The following is a 17,813-nucleotide window of genomic DNA, read 5'->3' on the forward strand; positions in this document are numbered from 1 at the left end:
CTCATTCATCCCTGCTGGCGGTGCTTAGGATGCAATCTAGGGCACTTCCCCTCCTTCCTCATCATCTTGTTTCCTCCCTTTTAAATCTGTCTAATCCGGAGGCATCTTCCCGGCTCTGGCCTAGTAGATCAATGCTCCTGCTTCCCAGGTGCAATCCAGGTCAATCAGTGACCCCTTTCCCTGGGGCAGCTGAAGCATACGGGTGTCAAAGTTGGCCTGCTCCCTAGGAGCAAGTGCCCAAGCAGCATCCTGCAAGCTTTTTGTTTTTAATTAAAGGTCTATGTTAAGGTCAAAATTGGGTGGAAAGCCACGCATGCTCAGTTAACTATGTCCAGATGTTAAGACTTTTAACAGAGATCGAAGTCTTTCCAAAGATGCCTGGGACCATCCTCTTTCCATGGGATCTGGCCTTTCATAGGGGACCCCCGCGGGGAAGACCGAGTCCGCATGTTTGATTTATTATTTTTATTTTTTTTTCAATTTTTTTTTATTAAGGTATTATATGTGTACATATCTTACCATTGCCCCCCCACCCCACTCCCATATACGCATGTTTGATTTAATTAATAATTTATTTTCATTCACTTCGTCCGTCACGGTCACACTGACACCTAGGCGGTGGCTCTGGGTCCTCGCCCTGACCCGGAGCGAGCTGTAGGGGGAGGTCGCTGCAGGCCTGCTCCCGGGGAAAGGAGGGGCGGGGCATTGGGGCGGGGCCTCCGGATGGGGCGGGGCCTGAGGAGGGGCAGGGGCGGGGCCTGAGGAGGGGCGGGGGCGGGGCCTGAGGAGGGGCGGGGCCTGGAAATTCCCCGGCCGAGTCGGGAGGCCCGCGCGGCAGGCAGTCAGCTGAGCGCCGCTGGGCGGAGTCGAAAAGGTTCCCGACTGCTCGGGGCTCCCCGAGCGCCCGCCGCCGGCCCGCGTCCCGCCCGGAGTCCTCCCCCAGCGGGCACTATGCCGAGGAAGCCGTGAGGAGCGAGGCGAGAGCGCGGGCGCCGGTGAGCCGGGGCAGGGGACGGGGGTGGGGTGAGGCGGTGACTCCTCCTCTGCCCAGGAAGCTCTCTCTTCCCGCAGCCCCCTTCCCCGCCACCCTGCGCCAGGAGGGGTGTGGGTGGTGAGGGGGTGGGGTGCCCCCTCCGGTGGGAAGGTTTCCGGGTCCCGGCGGATCCTGACCTGGTGGGGAAGGGCAGCGGGGCGGTAGTCCCAGAGCGCCCTTCCCCCCTTTGTACTGGCCTGGCGGACTGCGGGTGACTTACTCTGCAGGTCGGGGAGGTGTTCAAGGTTGACTCCCTCGGGTTGGGAATTATTCAACAGCCAGTTCCTCATTATACGGGAAGTGGTTCAGGGTACACCTTTGGAGGACGTAAAAACTAAAACGTACTCCGGCTTTATGAGATGGCCCAGGAACACTGTAGAACCAGTGACCTCTCCCTAAGGTGGTGGGATTCTGAACAGCTCAAAGGAATCTTCATGAACCGTAAATCTTCATACACACACACACACAGAGAGAGAGAGAAAGAGAGAGAGAGAGAGAGAGAGAGAGAGAGAGAGAGAGAGAGAGAGAGGAGAGGAGAGGAGAGGAGAGGAGAGGAGAGAAGAGAGAATATTTGATGAGACAGGAATTGTTTTTGCTGTCTTAAGTGTGTAAGCTGGAGGCAGTAAACATCACTGAGAAAATGAAACCCAGGTTCTGGTTTGCTACCTCCGCCAGGAAAACTGTTGTATGGAATGTATGCCACAGAGCTGTTTAAAGATGAAATGGAAACCAAAACTGTAGGACAGTAAGGCGGTGTTAGGACATCAAAAGCCTCAGGTCTGAGCAAGTGGCACCTAGGAGAACCACCTTGCTCTTTGCCTAGGGGGCCCTGGCTGACCCCCAGGATGGGCCCAGTTTGTAGTGGACTGGAGAGACCCAGGGCAGAGGCCAAGGGCAGAGTCTGCTCCGGAATGGACTAGGCAAGTCAAGTTTAAATGTAGCCCTTAGAGAAAGGACAGTCATTAGAGTCTTTGGGGGTGTTCCATCTGTTTTCCTATTGGGCCAGTTTAACTATTCTTTATGTATTGTGAATAACTTTATAAAAGTGGTATCTTTTTTTTTTGTAATTGACCTCAGGTTGCACCTTATGCTATGGAATCCAACTAAACCCTCCAAAAAACAAACTTTATTCTTGAAAGGAATTTGTCACTGTATTATCTTCCCATGGGACCCCCTCCCACCCCCTTTAAGTAGAACTAGCACATGGGCGCTCTCTTCTCCAAGCCCTGCTTTTTTGTGAATTTTATAGAGATTTGGACTGTTCGATATATTCTTTTTTTTAAAATATATTTTATTGATTTTTTACAGAGAGGAAGGGAGAGGAATAGAGAGTTAGAAGCATCAATGAGAGAGAAACATCGATCAGCTGCCTCCTGCACACCCCCTACTGGGGATGTGCCCGCAATCAAGGTACATGCCCTTGACCGGAATCGAACCTAGGACCCTTCAGTCCGCAGGCCGACGCGCTATCCACTGAGCCAAACCGGTTAGGTCTCGATATATTCTTTGGAATTTATAGAATAGTAAATCCAAAGAAAAGGAAAATAAATTAAACTTTGTTTTTTGAAAATAAAATCTATTTCAAACGGGAAGAAAAAAAGTTTTATTATAAGTTTTCATTGTTTTCACTTTGATGTATGTATGAGGATTGAATAATAAAATATGTGTTATGAAATGACATCCAGGTACCTTTGTAGTGATATAAAAAAAAAAACAGCACTAATTTTCAAAATAAGTTTTAAAAGTTGAGTTTGAAAATCTGGAAATGAGTGCCATAGAACTGTAGAAAAACTCATAATACTAGAATGCCGGGTTGTCATCTACACAGCAGGAAGTGTTTTACTAGTATTAGACTTTAAAAACCTTATTAAACTGTGTTTTCATTTCATTTCAACAAACATTTACTGAGAGCCTGCTGTGTGCCAGTCTCTAGGAAGAATAAAATAGAGATCTTGGCTTAAGTTTGACGGAGAGATGGACTGGCATCTTTGCTTTGCAGAAAAGGGCCGAGGAGATGGAACACACAAAGTGCTATTGGGTGCTCAGAGGAAAGAACAGTTGGTTTCACATAGGACATCTATTTGAGCTGAATATTGAACTGTCCCGTGGGTGTTTGCCAGGGCAAAAGGGGGCCAGCATTTCAGGCAGAGGGCAGAACAGATACAAGGGTACAGAAGCAAAAGAGTGCAGGGAATTGTCCCTGAAAGCCTGTATTTCTCTTGCTCAGGGGCTGGAACTCTGTCTGGTATGGGAAGGGTTTTAAGCAGTCAGCTGAGCTCGTACTAGAAAAGAAACCATGGAGGAAATGAGGCTGAGATGAAAAGAGATGAGAGTCAGACCGTGTAAGAGGCTATGAAAATTCATTCAGCAATTATTTGTTGAATCCCCAAATATGTCAAGTTGTGTGCTAGGTGTGGTGGACACAGCAATGGACAAAATAGGCAGAAATCCTGCACTCTGTGGAGTGCCATGTTGTAGTCCAGACAAGACAAGAAGGGCCTGAGCTAAGCTGGTGGGATGGAGGGAGGGAAGGTGGAAGTGACAGCACTAATATATTAGACTTGCGGGGAGAGAGAATGGGAGGAATCAATCATAACGCCTAGGTTCCTGCCTGGGACGATAAGGTAAAGTCTATTTCCATTTTCTGTATGTTAGCAAACTACAAAATCAGAATACCATTTCTGTCACAAAAGGTGAGGCTTTTCTTACCCTCTTAGTAGGATACAGTTTTTCTTTTTCCAGGATGGTGATGGGTTTAGTTGATCTGATCTTGGAATCTTACTAGGCCTCCTTGTGAACCCAAACCAGAATTTGCCCATAGCCAGCTACGGTCTCCAATCAACAAGTACATTTTTATTCTTTAAAACTAATTTATCAAAAAATAAATAAACTAATTTATCCTCTTGATGACAGACTCATAGAGAACAGACTGGGGGTGTAGGGAGTAAGCAAAAAAGAAAAAAAAAAAAAGAGAAAGCTCGTGGACATGGATAACAGTGTGATGATTTCCGCAGGGCAGGAGGGGAGGGGTAGAGGGAAGTGGAGGAGGGTCTGGGGGGATAAATGGTGATGGATGGAGACTTGACTTGGGGTAGTGAACACACAATACAGTGTACAGATGGTGTGTTGTGAAATTGTGCACCTGAAATCTATATAATTTGGTTAACCAGTGTCACCCCAATAAATTCAATATAAAGGAAAAAAAAACTAATTTATTCACTTGGAGATTGAACCTATGAATACTTAATCAGCAAACCTGGAGAATCAGCCACACCAGGGTTGGGGCCTGGGCTTATTCTGTATATGCCTCTTGGTCCAATGTCCAGTGGGTGGAAGTCAGTATAAAGCAGATTTCAAAATGACTTTCTGACAATTAGAGTTATCCTGTAATAGAATGAGCAGTTTCCTGCTGCTAAGGTCATTGCTCATATTTTCTATCATTGAAATCATTCAAGCCTGGTCAAGACATTCTTGCACTGAATAAAGGTGTTGGACTGGATCATTTTTAAGGCCAACTCAGGAATGAGATTTAAGCCCATGCCTACAAAGTCAAGTCATTGCTATAATTACTTGACCTCTGGAATTAAGAACGATAAAAATATATAATCAGGAATTCAAATAGCAGATCTGGGAATTAAATCTAAGAGATTTTGCTTTGGATCTTACACCTTCCAACTAGTTCTCATTCTTTCTCATTGGCAAAATCTTGACAAATCCTATCCTAAATTAATTCACCATTTTGTAGTTAAATATCACCTTTGCTTACAAATGACACAATTTCAGGTGCACAATTTCAGATCCAGATTATTTGGATTTTTATGAAAAATTCTGTTATTAGATAGAACCTTGGAATAAATGGCTTAGTTCAAATTTCCATAACCTTTGAAGATGCGTGCAAGGATTTCTAATGCATCTCTGTGTTTGCTTAATTGAAAGTAGCTCAAGGTAATGTTAAAAACAGAGAATTCAGCGTCTTCTACCAAATAGACATTTCCCATATGCACTGCACTGTGATAACTCCTAATGAGGCCCTCCAAATATTCTAAAACCATAAAGGGCCCTTTGAATCACCAAAACTGATTAAATTGCTTTTAGTAAAAATTTGGTAATAAATTACATGCTTATAATTTTGGTTTTTACATGCTTATGTTCAGCATATGTACTAACTTTTCATTTACTATGACATTTGCATTACCAAATAAATTTTCCTAACAATGCTGGGTAATGAAAAGTTTAACTAGGACAGGCATATATATTACTAGAGGCCCAGTGCACGAATTTTGTGCACTGGTAGGGTCCCTAGTGGCTGCCAGCTGCTGGCCGTGTACTCCCTCCCTTCCCCCAGTCACCTGCCACCATCACCACCAGCCAGGGCCTCCCTCCTTTCCCCCAGCCACCTGCTGCTGCTGTTGGCCAGGGCCTCCCTCCCTTCCCCTGGCCAGCCCCGCCCCTGGTCGAACTCCCGGACAACTCCCGGTCAAGGGGACAATTTGCATACTACGCTTTTATAATATAGGATTAGTGAGAGGGGGTGTCACAGCCATGAGAGTGTTAGGGTGTGCTGAATGGTGTGGGTTGAACTGTGATCTTGCTAGATGGTTTAGAATACTTTTGAGCTGAAACCAACTATAATGATTATCATTTGCTAGACAAGTCAATAAACCATAGCAAGAGACCAGGTGACTTCTAAAGGTCACACATCTGGTTAGTGGCACCTGGTATTTTTACTACTGTCTCCTTAGTATAACCCTGCCTTTTTTCTTGGTGTCCTTAGAAAATCTGGGCAACCTGGAAAAGTGAGAAGCATCAGTGTAACAACTAGAACCACTTTAACTGTATTATGGTTATGTCTGAAAGCTTGGTAGAGGTATAAAGGAAAGGAAAGGAGGAAAATATCTGCCCAATTTTCGAAGGACAAGCTCTTTTTTTATTCCCCCTCCTTCTTTCAACTCCTCTCCCCTCCCCTCCCCTCTCTTTTTTTTCTCGTAACCCTCTCTTGGAAAAAACATTAAGAAGAAATGTGTGCATATAATACAATGAAACCAAACCCATCTACAGACATCTGCTTAGACACTTGAAAATATATATATATTTTTTATTGCCCTGGCTGGTGTGGCTCAGTTGGTTGAGCATCATCCCCATGCACTGAAAGGTTGCCAGTCGATTCTCAGTCAGGGCACGTGCCCAGGTTGCAGGTTCGTCCTGGGTCAGGATGCATATAGGATGTTTCTCTCTCACATCAATGTTTCTCTCCCTCTCCCTTCCTCTCTCTCTAAAAAATGTCAATAAAAACATTTAAAATTTTTTTATTGATTTTTAGAGAGAGAGGAAGGGAAATGAGATAAATAACTATCTATGTGAGGGAAACATCAATTGGCTGCCTCCTGCATGCCCCCCTCCGGGGATCGAGCCTGCCACCCAGGCATGTGCCCTGACCAGGAATCAAACCAGCAACCTTTTGGTGCACAGGACAATGCCCAACCAACTGAGCCACCTGGTCAAGGCAGTAAAAGCCCTTTTTTATGAAATGTTAGCACCAACATCATTCTGTGCAAAAGTGAATTTTATAGAAAGCCAGAAAAACTGGTGTTACTCAAATTATTTTTATCCAAATTATTTCATGCAAAATAATGTAGATTATTTTATTTGGGAAAACAAAAGCAGTCCATCTAGTCACCTGATGCTGAGAGAGCACACTTCAGCATTATTCCTGTTTTCTAAATGAATTAGGATGTGTACATCATAGATGCCTTCAAAAGGCTCACAGTTGAGTATTATGCTTTATTAGTGTTTTTTACCTCCTGAAATTGCCATCCTAATTAAGGAATTAGATGAGAATGCCTTCCTTTGTGCTAGCTGTCTTAGAGAGAAGTCACGGAGGTGACAGTGTCGTGGGGCCTGCTGTCCCATCAATAGTAGCACCATCTCTGATTACCTACAAGTTCCTTCAGCCCAAAGGCAGGTTGCCAGCCTCTCAGTTCCAGGGAACCTCCAGAGAGCCCAGGTATCACCTCCTATTGGATTGGGAAGAAGCACTGCCTGCAGACGGGGTGTAGCTACATTTCATTACATGGACCCAGAGAGAGTGCTCATAGATGTTATGATACAGTGACAGATCAGATAGTGCGTGTCTCTCTCCTCAGCTTCCAGTGACTGATTCACTGACTCTGCAGTTCTTCATGAAAAGGCGTGTCATCTTCATGAAGTGTGAAAAAGAAAATGTTTGCCTAGCCCAGCCAGTGTGGCTCAGTGGTTGAGTGTTGACCTATGAACCAGAAGGTCATGATTCGATTCCCAGTCAGGGCACATGCCCGGGTTGCAGGCTTGATCCCCGGTGTGGGGCGTGCTTGAGGCAGCCAATCGATGATTCTCTCTCATCATTGATGTTTCTATCTCCCTCTCCCTTCCTCTCTCTCAAATCAATAAAAATATATTTTTAAAATGTTTTCCTATAGCATGTAGCCAGTCATTAGAAGAGATTTCCATGTTTGCCCAGGTGGTAGGCCATACAGAAGTAAAGTTGGAATACACTTTCTCTTATTTATGTCCACTTTGACCCCTCTAAAAAATAAAGTGGTATTAAGACATTCTCAGAATATGCAATAATTAGGCAAGATTTTCTAGTCTTTTTAGTGGGCTTTGCAAAATTATCGAATACCAAGGCCTAAATATTCAGTCGTTCCTTTATCATATTACAGGTCTGGTTTGGAATCACCATTTGTATTTGGTTGCGCCTCTTGTTAAGTGACCTTGGGCGAGCTATGAAACCTCAGTGAACCCAGCTTCGTCCCCTGTAAAAGAGATGTATGTTGAGTTTCAGTGAGGATTAGAAACTGACATGTGGTACGGTGATTAAGCATCCAAAATATGTTAGTTCCCCTTTTTTCTTAGCCTAAAATATGAAGATTATGAGCAACTTTATTGAGATATAATTCACCCAAAATATGGAGATCTGATTTGCATGGGAAAATCAATTTAATGATACTTTGCCCATGTATACAAATGTATATATGGAAACCCTCTTGAATGACTTGTGTTAGGATACCTGATCATCATGATATGCCCTCTTCCTCCTCCATATTTCAGCTCCTCACTGCACCTCTCTGCACACCCATATACACAGACGTACACATACACACTGAAGCTAGGATATACCTTTTTTGTTTAAAAGGTAGAATCATAAATGTTCAATTATATTTGGAGAGAAAGTAGGCAACTCTTGGGGTACTTACTAGCAATTACTAATAGATTTGGGGGACTCTTGAGGACCCCTTGCAGAGAGGGGACAGCTATTTTTCAGTTTGTAACTTTTTCATAGGAACTGCTGCCATGTCCTACCAGCCACTTAACTGCCTGACTGAAAAGGGGGACAGCCCAAATGAAGCCACAGGAAATGGACCCCCCAATCTGCCTCACCCAAACCTGAACACGTTTACTCCAGAGGAGCTGCTGCAGCAAATGAAAGAGCTCCTGACTGAGAACCATCAGCTGAAAGGTAAGCAGCACCTGGCACCTGGCCCCTGTGTTTCTCCATTCATCCCCGGCCTTCCTGAGCCTGATCCCTTTGTAATAAGGCTTGTAGGTGAACTCCCTATTCTCTGTCTGGTTCCCTGGGGGCGGAGAGAGTACAGAATTTAGCTTTTAGTAAGGCTAAAACTGTTTTCATTATTTACCTTTGGGTACAGGTCAGAATAAAAAGTTGTTGTTTTTTTATCTCAGGGAAATGGCATAAAGACATTTAGCCCAATTGAAAGGAAAAAGAAAGAAAGGCTGCTATTATTTCCTTTAGTTCTAAATACTGCCTTGTTAAGAGGAAGGGTTCTCATTTCAAGCCAGGGCTTTTGGCAGGTCCAGTGTTTGAATCTAAGAGTCACAGATGTTAGTCTGTCTAGTTAGTTATTCATAGGTATTTGTGCTATATGGAGGTACCCAAATCACTTTTACTTTATTGAGACTTTTGAGACATTAGACCTGCTAGTCCTGTCTGGAAGCAAAAACCACTCATCTTGCTACAGTCTTTTTTCTGGCTGACCCTTGGGCCCAGACCCAACATGGCATCTTTAGATTCAGAGCCTCAGGTTGAAGTGGCTTGAGGGGCGGTTTGATTCATTAAATCAAGTCCAGTGTGTGTGACCCCCTTGTTGTGTGACCCTTTACTCTGAACCCCATACAGAAGCCATGAAGCTAAATAACCAAGCTATGAAAGGGCGATTTCAGGAGCTCTCAGCCTGGACAGAGAAACAGAAGGAGGAACGCCATTTTTTTGAGATCCAGAGCAAAGAAGCCAAAGAGCGTCTAATGGCTCTGAGTCAGGAAAATGAAAAACTAAAGGAAGAACTTGGAAAACTAAAAGGGAAAACAGAAAGGTCATTAGAGGTGAGCAGACAAATTAGTTGTGATTTTATTAATATTTGTAGTGGAATCTTATTTGTCTAGACTTCTAGATCAAACCCTTTATGGTTTAGGTTACATGGGTGTTTTGCATTATCTTGAAAGAAATGTTCTTGCTGAGAAGATTGGTTGCGATTTTAAGGGTCATGAATAATCTCTTGTTGGGAGAAAGAAATGTGTAAAGCTTTGACCATAATGATTTTAATCAGAAGAATGTTGAGGTTATAAATCACTATTTTGTACTCATAGACAGAGCAGAAGGACCTCTGCTTAGAACCGTGCAAGTGTTAGTTTTTTGATGTATGTCTTTGATATAAAATTACATTTTTTAAATTTACTGTCCTAACCAGTTTGGCTCAGTGGATAGAGCATAGGCCTGCGGACCGAAGAGTCCTAGGTTTGATTCAGGTCAAGGGCTCGTACCTCGGTTGCAGGCTCCTCCCCAGCCCTGGTCGGGGCGCATGCAGGCGGCAACCAAATGATGTGTTTCTCTCACATTGATATTTCTCTCTGTCTTTCCCTCTCTTTTCCACTCTCTCTAAAAATCAATGGAAAAATATCCTCAGGTGAGGATAAATAAATAAATAAATAAATAAAATAAAATTTACTATTACTCAGAATTTTTACTTATTGACCTTGTCCTTTCTCAGTCTAAAACAGATTCTTTGCTTTAAGTTTTACATTTACTTTTGAAAAAAATGGTTTGACAAATGTCGTGTTGTGATAGGAGATTATATAAGGTTGCCATGTTTTCATTGACCCAAAGAATCTAGGAAATGTGCTCACAACCAGAGTGGGTGTCAAAGATGTTAATGAAAAAAAAACAAATCAGAACACAGATGAAGCCTCTGCCCATACGCTAAAGCTCACTGAGAATTATTTGTTTAGATGGACATCTGCTGTCCAAGCCTGAAACTTAATAACCCTTTGGAAGATGGAGCCCTGGGTTAACTGAAGGAGGATGTAATCCTGGATATCAGTGATTTTTCTCGAGACTTTACTTTGAACTTTGTTGATCTGTAATTTCTTAAATGAGTAAAGAATACAGACAAATAAAATGGAAAGAAAATAATGAAAAAGGGATGATACTGAATAATCTAACGAATGAAAAGTTTTTTTAGAAAAAACGGTCCGAGATTCTAGTGTCATGGCCTCATATCACTGGTCCTCAGACACTTGTTTAAAACTCTCTTCCCAGGAACATACTTTCATAAGGAGGCAGAAAATTCAAGTAAAGCTCTAAAGGCCTCTTTAAAATAATAAAATAAAACTTTCTTACCTTTCTGCCAAGGTAGTGTTTTTGTTTTGTTTTATTGTTAATCCTCACCCGAGGATATTTTTCTTTTGATTTTTAGAGAGAGTGGAAGGGAGGGGGAGAGACAGAGAGAGGAACATCGATGTGAGAGAGACACATCAATTGGTTGCTTTGAGTATGTGCCCTGACCAGAATCGAACCCGGGACCCTTCAGTCCGAGGACCAACGCTCTATCCAGTGAGCCAAACCAGCTAGGGCTATGCCAAGGTAGTTTTAAAAAATCCATTCTATAAAATGTCCCCCAAGAGGTCAGGTAGATAAATGTGAAGATTCCTAATGGGGCATAGTCTTGCCCTCACCTGCTTACTTCCTGATTCCAGGCTGAGCAGTGTCTTTCCTTGTATGTTTTCATTCTTTTACATGTATGTTCCCATGGTGTGAGACATTTCTGGGAGATAGCATAAGCTTGGAACCTTTCTTTGCCCTCCTGACTTTGTTTCACAATGAGGTGCTTTTCTCTAAGGCCTGTGGTAGATTCCTGGCAAGGGACTGCTGCAAATGAAGACGAGCATGATCTTGATGGTGGGAGGGGCACTTCCCTGCTACACTTTTTAATATTTCATGGACAAGCTGGTTTATGGTCCAGGCACGTGCCCTTCTGATACTTTTTGGTGTCACTGCGAGCCTTTGGACCTGTTTGCCATTCCTTAGGAAATCTGTCACAGAGGGTAAATGTGTCTGTGTGTAGGGGTCAGTTTTCTAATGTGTTGTGTCATCTGATAATCACAAGTGCATGTATTTCTGGTGGTGCCAAGAGCAGTGAAGGTTTCCTGAGGAGGAAATCAGAGAGGATGAGAAGGTCACAGCTGGAAGAGACCGTGGGGTACTGTCTTTCTAACTCAAGAAAACTGAGGCCAAGACATGACGTGAATCTACTCAAGACAATATGCACTGATTAGCAGAGTGTGGACTGGAGTCTATTCTCCCAAGCAAAACACTGTAGCTAGACAGGGTCTTGCTCTTCTGACTTTGTCATATTCAGTAATTGCAACAGCAGGAACACAGCATGTACTTGACATTAGTGAAATATTAACATTTACTGTTAATGTTTATAGAGGCTGAAATTTTTTTCCATTTTGTTACCAGCCTCTGAATTGTCAGTTTGCTTATTTCTCACCAGACTTAGGTTTAACAAGCTTAAAACAACACAAAGTTTTATAGCACCCAGACTACATTCCTGGGAGAATTTTGAACCTTTCATTGTGTTTTTGCCAGTACTGTACCAGGTGATATCCTTGGTGCTTTGCCTTCTGAGTAGACATGACAGGTATGGGGAGAGTGATGGTGGATATCTGTGTGTGCGGGGAGCAAGAGGTTGAATTGTGGTAGCTTTTTATCCTTATTTTCTAGTATTTTGGGACTATAACTTAAAATTCTGCCATTGGCAAAGTTTAGCTGTTTTCTAATTTTTTTTTTAACTTACTGCAAAAGCGCCCTGGTGGGTGGGGTAGCTTGGTTGTTTGGAGCATCATCCTGTACCCCAAAAGGTAGTGGTTTCCATTGCTGGTCAGGGCATATGCCCAGGTTCCAGGTTTGATCCCCAGTCAGGGCGATTACTCTTTCTTTCACATTAGTGTTTCTTTATCTCTCTCTCTCTCTCTCTCTCTCTCTCTCTCTCTCTCTCTCTCTCCCTCCCTCCCTCCCTCCCTCCCTCCCTCCCTCCCTCCCTCTCTCTCTCTCCCTCCCTCTCTCTCTCTCTCTCTCTCTTCCCTCTCTCCCTCTCTCTCTCCCTCCCTCCCTCCCTCTCTCCCTCCCTTTCTTCTTCCTCTTCCTCTCCCTCTCCCTTCCTCTAAAATTGATTTAAAAATAATAAAAATAAAGCATTAAAAAGTTACTTCAGAAGCACTGTCTTTTTTATTGAATTTATTTGGGTTAACAAAATTATACAGGCTTTAGGTGCACAAGTCTACAACACATCATATGAACACTGTATTGTGTGTTCACCACCCCAAGTCAAGTCTCCATTCTAGTTGGCTGTTATTATGATACCAGATTATTCCAGCATGCTGAGGAAGCACGTCTTTCTTGTCATGAGGTTTAAAATTTTTTTATTTGAATACAATAAAATGATATTAAAATGTTTATTTTAAATGTTATGTCAAAATAAATTGCCAAGGAAATGTAAGAATTTTTTACTGTAAAGCACAGGGGATCGAGTTGTTGAGAAACTGCCCTGTCAGTGGGCATGGGGCACTGGAGTTTGATTCTGGAGCCTTAGTTTAATTCATTAATGTGCTTTCCTCTTGGTCATTTCCAGGAACCCACTGGGGACCCCAAGGTCCCCGAGGCAGAACAGGAAGTGGAACAGCTGAAGACCCAAGTGGCACGACTTCAAGCTGAAAAGGCAGATCTGCTGGGCATTGTGTCTGAATTACAACTCAAGCTGAGCTCCGGCGGCCCCTCCGAAGACTCCTTTGTTGAAATAAGGATGGCTGTAAGTATTTTGGTTTTGTGTTAAGCAAATTCCAAAAACCTCACCTGGGCAATTGATACAAATACCACCATTTCTTTCTCAACACAGGGAAGCCACTTAGTGGGGAAATTTCAGTAGTAAAGGTAAATTGGCTCTTTTTTAAAAGTATAACACAATGCTTGTGAGGGTTATCATAGCTGAAATGGAAAAACATCTATTACCTCTTATGACAAAACAGCTAGTCCTTCTTTTTTTTTCGTCCTCACAAATCAGACATTTATGTGACTGACCAAAAGCATAATCGTTTTCAGACCAGGTCTCAAAGCTGTGTTCAGCATTTCACTTAGGTGAGCAGAATCGTGATCAGATGCAATAAATGTTTTTAAAACACTTTTTAATATTAGAACGCTCTTTTCAAACAAAGTCTTGTGAGGAACCATGGTTTGTTAAAAATAAGTGAAGAAAAGGAGCAGAGCTCGGCTGGTTGTAGGTGGAGGGACTATCTCAGCTTCTCTAACAGCAGCTACTCAGGAACCTGAGAACAGTTTGAAGCTGATGCTACCAAATTCCCATTTATGTGCCACCAAAATGAAGTGAGCTAAGCGAGATGGCATGTCCTAGCCTGTGTGCAGCGCCCGTCATGGATGTCTCAGTGGGGGTGTGGCAGTCTTACTAAAATAGTGGATGAACCACAGAGGGGGAAAACATATGAAGGTCCAATCCTCTGTCATACACACTGTCATTTTAGCTTTATCAAAGTGCATGTCTGATAAAGGAAAAGAGATTGTGTCTCTGAAAGAGAAAAATGTACCTTGAAGATGGGGGGACAGGTGAAGGAGTTGGAAGGGCAGTTTGCAAAAAGCTAAACTATGGATGTGTCTGAAATATTAGAGTGCGACTTCCTTTACTTCCTGATTCATTTGCTGCACTAAAGATTGATAGGATTGGAGAATGGCTCTTAATAACTTTGTCATCCATGCCCCCTAGTAAATCTTAGATGCATTGAAAGTGGCTGAAATTAAGAAAATTAAAATACCACTTGAAAGCACACTTTGCAAGAATACTCTCTCTGCAAGTGACTAAAGATTATGAAACACAAGTTTGATCAAAGAGCATTAACCTTCTGCAAGTAACTGATAACATCCAGGACGCCCAACGAGCCTATCAGAAGTTTCCAAAAGGTTCCTGCCTCCAGGGCGCGTGGTGAGCATGGTATGTTCCCTCACCGATGAGTGACAGTTATTTTTAGTGAAAACCTGTTTTTCTTGGCCTTGCTTCTGTGAACTGGATAGCACTGCCCAAATTTTAGGAAGGATGCACACATCCAAAACTACCCAGAACATCATTGTGCATTTTTGGAAGATTATCCCGCTACCTCATTAGAACAGAATTGCCCTTCAAGTCATTGAAGTGGTCTTAATCCTCTGTTTTCCTAAATGGCCCAAGATGCATAGGGTTTCTAATAGGAGATGACTTTGTGTTTTGTGAACCTTGTTCACAGAAAACTGCCTCTTTTTCAACTTTGCTTCAGGAAATTCTAGCATTTTGCGTTTTAAAGGACTGTACAGGAAAGGTGTGTGGAGTTGTCACTAGCTCCATGTGACCTTAACCTAGGAAAGAAGGGAACTGCCAAAGAGAGCAAGAGATAAGCTTTCATGTTATGGGGTCAGATTGACTGCTGAATGAGAGGAGACCAACCTTCGTCTGGATATTTATAATCCTGACAGGGCATGTGGGGTGAGGGAAGGGTACATTTCCATTCCATTTGAGTGACCGAATTTAAACACCTCGTATTTAAATGTTTGGTAGGCTCCTTAGGTTGCATGTCATCAAAATTCTTGATCTTTTTGACTTTTTCTTTTTTTGCCTTTTTATCTTTGATAACATTCGTCTTGTAGACATATTGTATTATATCCCTTTCACTTCTGGTTCTACAGGAAGGAGAAGCAGATGTGGCAGTGAAAGAAATCAAGACGAGCCTTGGGCCCACGAGAATTGACTCCATTGACACGTATGTGAAGAAAGACTAGGGCTCTTGGACAGGCTTACTGGGCAGTCTTGTCATTTCCAGGTCCCCACTGAGAGGTCAAACATGGGCTGTAAAGTCACTTATTATTAATTTATACCGATCAGGACCTCTCCAGAATGTTTAAATGCTGTTTAATGTTGCAGCTAAAACTGGCAGAGAATAAAAACAATGTTTGATGCCTTTTCAGGCTAACTAACCCTCACCACTCAAGGTGTTTCTTCTCCTTCAGATAAAAAGTGAAAGACCTCTGCTTCCTAATTTGCATACCAGTGCAGTTTGAGCTGGACCAGGCTTGATAAGTGGGATATTTCCATTTCCTCTGCCCTGTTCATTCCTTAGTACAAGCCACTGTGACTGATACGAATGGGTAATCTTCCATAACAATGACTGTTACTGCGCAGTCTCTGGGTGTTTCTTAAAAGTGCCCAGGTATTTTACCTGTGGAGTCTCAAGTCGACCCCTCCTAAGTACTTATTAGGAAGTAGACCTTGTAATTGATGGGGGGACTTTGAGGGGATGGTAGAAGGACTGGGCCCCTGAGACCTGCAGGCAGCACTCCCCAGAACAGGCTGTTGGCTCATCCTCTATACGCCGGTTACTACTGTGTCAGTCTACAGGAAACAGACAGCTATCTGAAAGTTTCTCTAAGGATCTCTTCCCTCGTAGACTTTTTAAAAAATTATTTATCTTTATTGTTTAGGGTATTGCAGATGACCCAACCCCTAGACTTTTAATATATTTTTCCTATAACTTGATGAATGTATTTATAAAACATGAAAATGGGTGTTGTTTTTTCTGTTATGCTCCCAAGCCCTTGTAAAAGGAAGAAAATAAGTTATTAGATAATACCCTTCCTTCAAGGAGAGCAATTGGCATAAATGACAGTTATTCCCATTTTTAGTTAGAAATTCCTCAGTTTTTGTCTATATTACTTTTTTTTTTTAATATCAGAAGACTTTACTGGAAATGGTGGGAAGGAAGGAAGCCCTGTTTGAAATTTCTAAGCCACTTCCTCCTCATTTAGATCCATAGGCACAGACCACTTCCTCTTTCAAGCCACAGAGGTGTTTTCTATTGCAGCTTCGTTATCCTGTTTGAGAATATATTAAGGAATCAGATATTGATTTCTAGGTTTGCAGTTTGAGCTTAGGAGTTGGGAACCAGAATTGACTCCTGGCTGTTTACTAGATGGTGAATCTGAGTAGACTACTGGAAGAGTAGCTGCCATTAGCATCAGCATAGTCACCTGGAATGTTTTGTTGTAGTGATAGTCGTGGTTTTGTTTGCTTGTCATTGAACTGCCTCTTGATTTAATCATGTTTTGAAATCAAGAAAAATATTTGACATACCAATAATGCCTACATTTCTCTGCTCTAATTATTTGAATTTTTTCTTGACTTGAGAATGTGATGGCTTTTGTCAAGATGGGGAAAGGCCGGTGGCCTGCATGTCACCACCAGCAGCATGTGTGCTGTGTACTTTGACTGTGGTTCTCTTGGGACTAGTTTCCTAGGAAAGCTGGGCACCGGAAACCAGGACTCCCCCTGCTCCACTGTGTGCGTGGGTGCTGTGGTCTGCTGTTGTGAGCACGTGCAGTGTAAGGCAAGCCTACTCATTAGTCTCTACTCTTTCCCTGGAAAGTATGGAGGCCGGAGGCATGGGGGGGTCAGAGGGCCAGCTCTGCTTGTCAGTAAATGAGAATTAACTGGAGAGTATTCTGGAAAGCAGTTCCTTTAAGTTTGTTCCAGTTATATTCTTAGACTCTGACATTTTTGTTTTCTAACTCTGTATGCCTTGATGTAGGCGCAGATCTGCAGAAGGTGCCAGGAGTTGTTTGGAATCGGAGGAATTAACTGTGCGCCAGCTCCTGCTTTGCCTGAGGGAAGGGACCCAGAAGGTGGAAAGGCTTGAAAAGGCACTGAAAGAAGCCAAAGGAAGGTAGGAAACAGGGAACTTGAAATATGCATACACTGCTTTTTTTTAATTATAAGTTTTTAAAATTTATCTTTATTGTTGAAAGTATTGCAGATGTCCCTTTTTTCCCCCCATTGGCCCCCTCCACACTGCCGCCCTCCAGACCTTTACCACACTCTTGCCTGTGTCCATGGGTTATGCATATCTATAATAATAAAAGGGTAATATGCTAATTAGACTGGACAACTGAACGACCTTCTGGATGAAGCCGGGACTGCGAGGGCCGAGGCAAGCTGCCGGGGCTTCGAGGGCAGAGCCCCTTTCACGAATTCCGTGCATCGGGCCTCTAGTAAGCATATATATCCTGAAACACCATTCAGAAAGAAGGTATGCACCCCTTTGTTCATAGCAGTGCTATTTATAATAGCTAAGATCTGGAAACAGCCCTAGTGCCCATCAGTAGATGAGTGGATAAAAAGCTGTGGTACATTTATACCATGGAATACTATGCAGCTGTAAAAAAGAAGGATCTCTTACCCTTTGAGACAGCAAGGAAGGAAATAAGCCAGTCAGAGAAAGACAAGTATCACATGATCTCACTCATATGTGGAATCTAGTGAACAAAATAAACTGATGAACAAAATAGATCCAGAGATATAGAAGCATGGAACAGACTGACAAATCTCAGAGGGAAGGTGGGGGGTGGGGGTGGGGAACT

The 17,813-nt window shown here is 42.9% G+C and overlaps 1 protein-coding gene across 2 annotated transcripts in view; it reads left to right on the forward strand.

Annotated features, from left to right (window-relative positions):
* Positions 1-817: 817 nt before the first annotated feature.
* OPTN (optineurin) overlaps positions 818-17,813 on the forward strand; it is a 55,007-nt gene continuing 38,011 nt past the window's right edge. For both annotated transcript variants that reach the window (XM_079768059.1, XM_079768060.1), the window contains exons 1-6: positions 818-995; positions 8,352-8,528; positions 9,207-9,409; positions 12,997-13,173; positions 15,090-15,163; positions 16,985-17,119. In XM_079768059.1, the coding sequence (XP_079624185.1) occupies positions 8,363-8,528; positions 9,207-9,409; positions 12,997-13,173; positions 15,090-15,163; positions 16,985-17,119 (755 nt within the window). In that variant the 5' untranslated portion in view covers positions 818-995; positions 8,352-8,362. The remainder of the gene's footprint in view (positions 996-8,351; positions 8,529-9,206; positions 9,410-12,996; positions 13,174-15,089; positions 15,164-16,984; positions 17,120-17,813) is intronic.

This window comes from Cnephaeus nilssonii, assembly GCF_951640355.1.
Source record: "Cnephaeus nilssonii genome assembly, chromosome: 4".
Taxonomy (NCBI): domain Eukaryota; kingdom Metazoa; phylum Chordata; class Mammalia; order Chiroptera; family Vespertilionidae; genus Cnephaeus; species Cnephaeus nilssonii.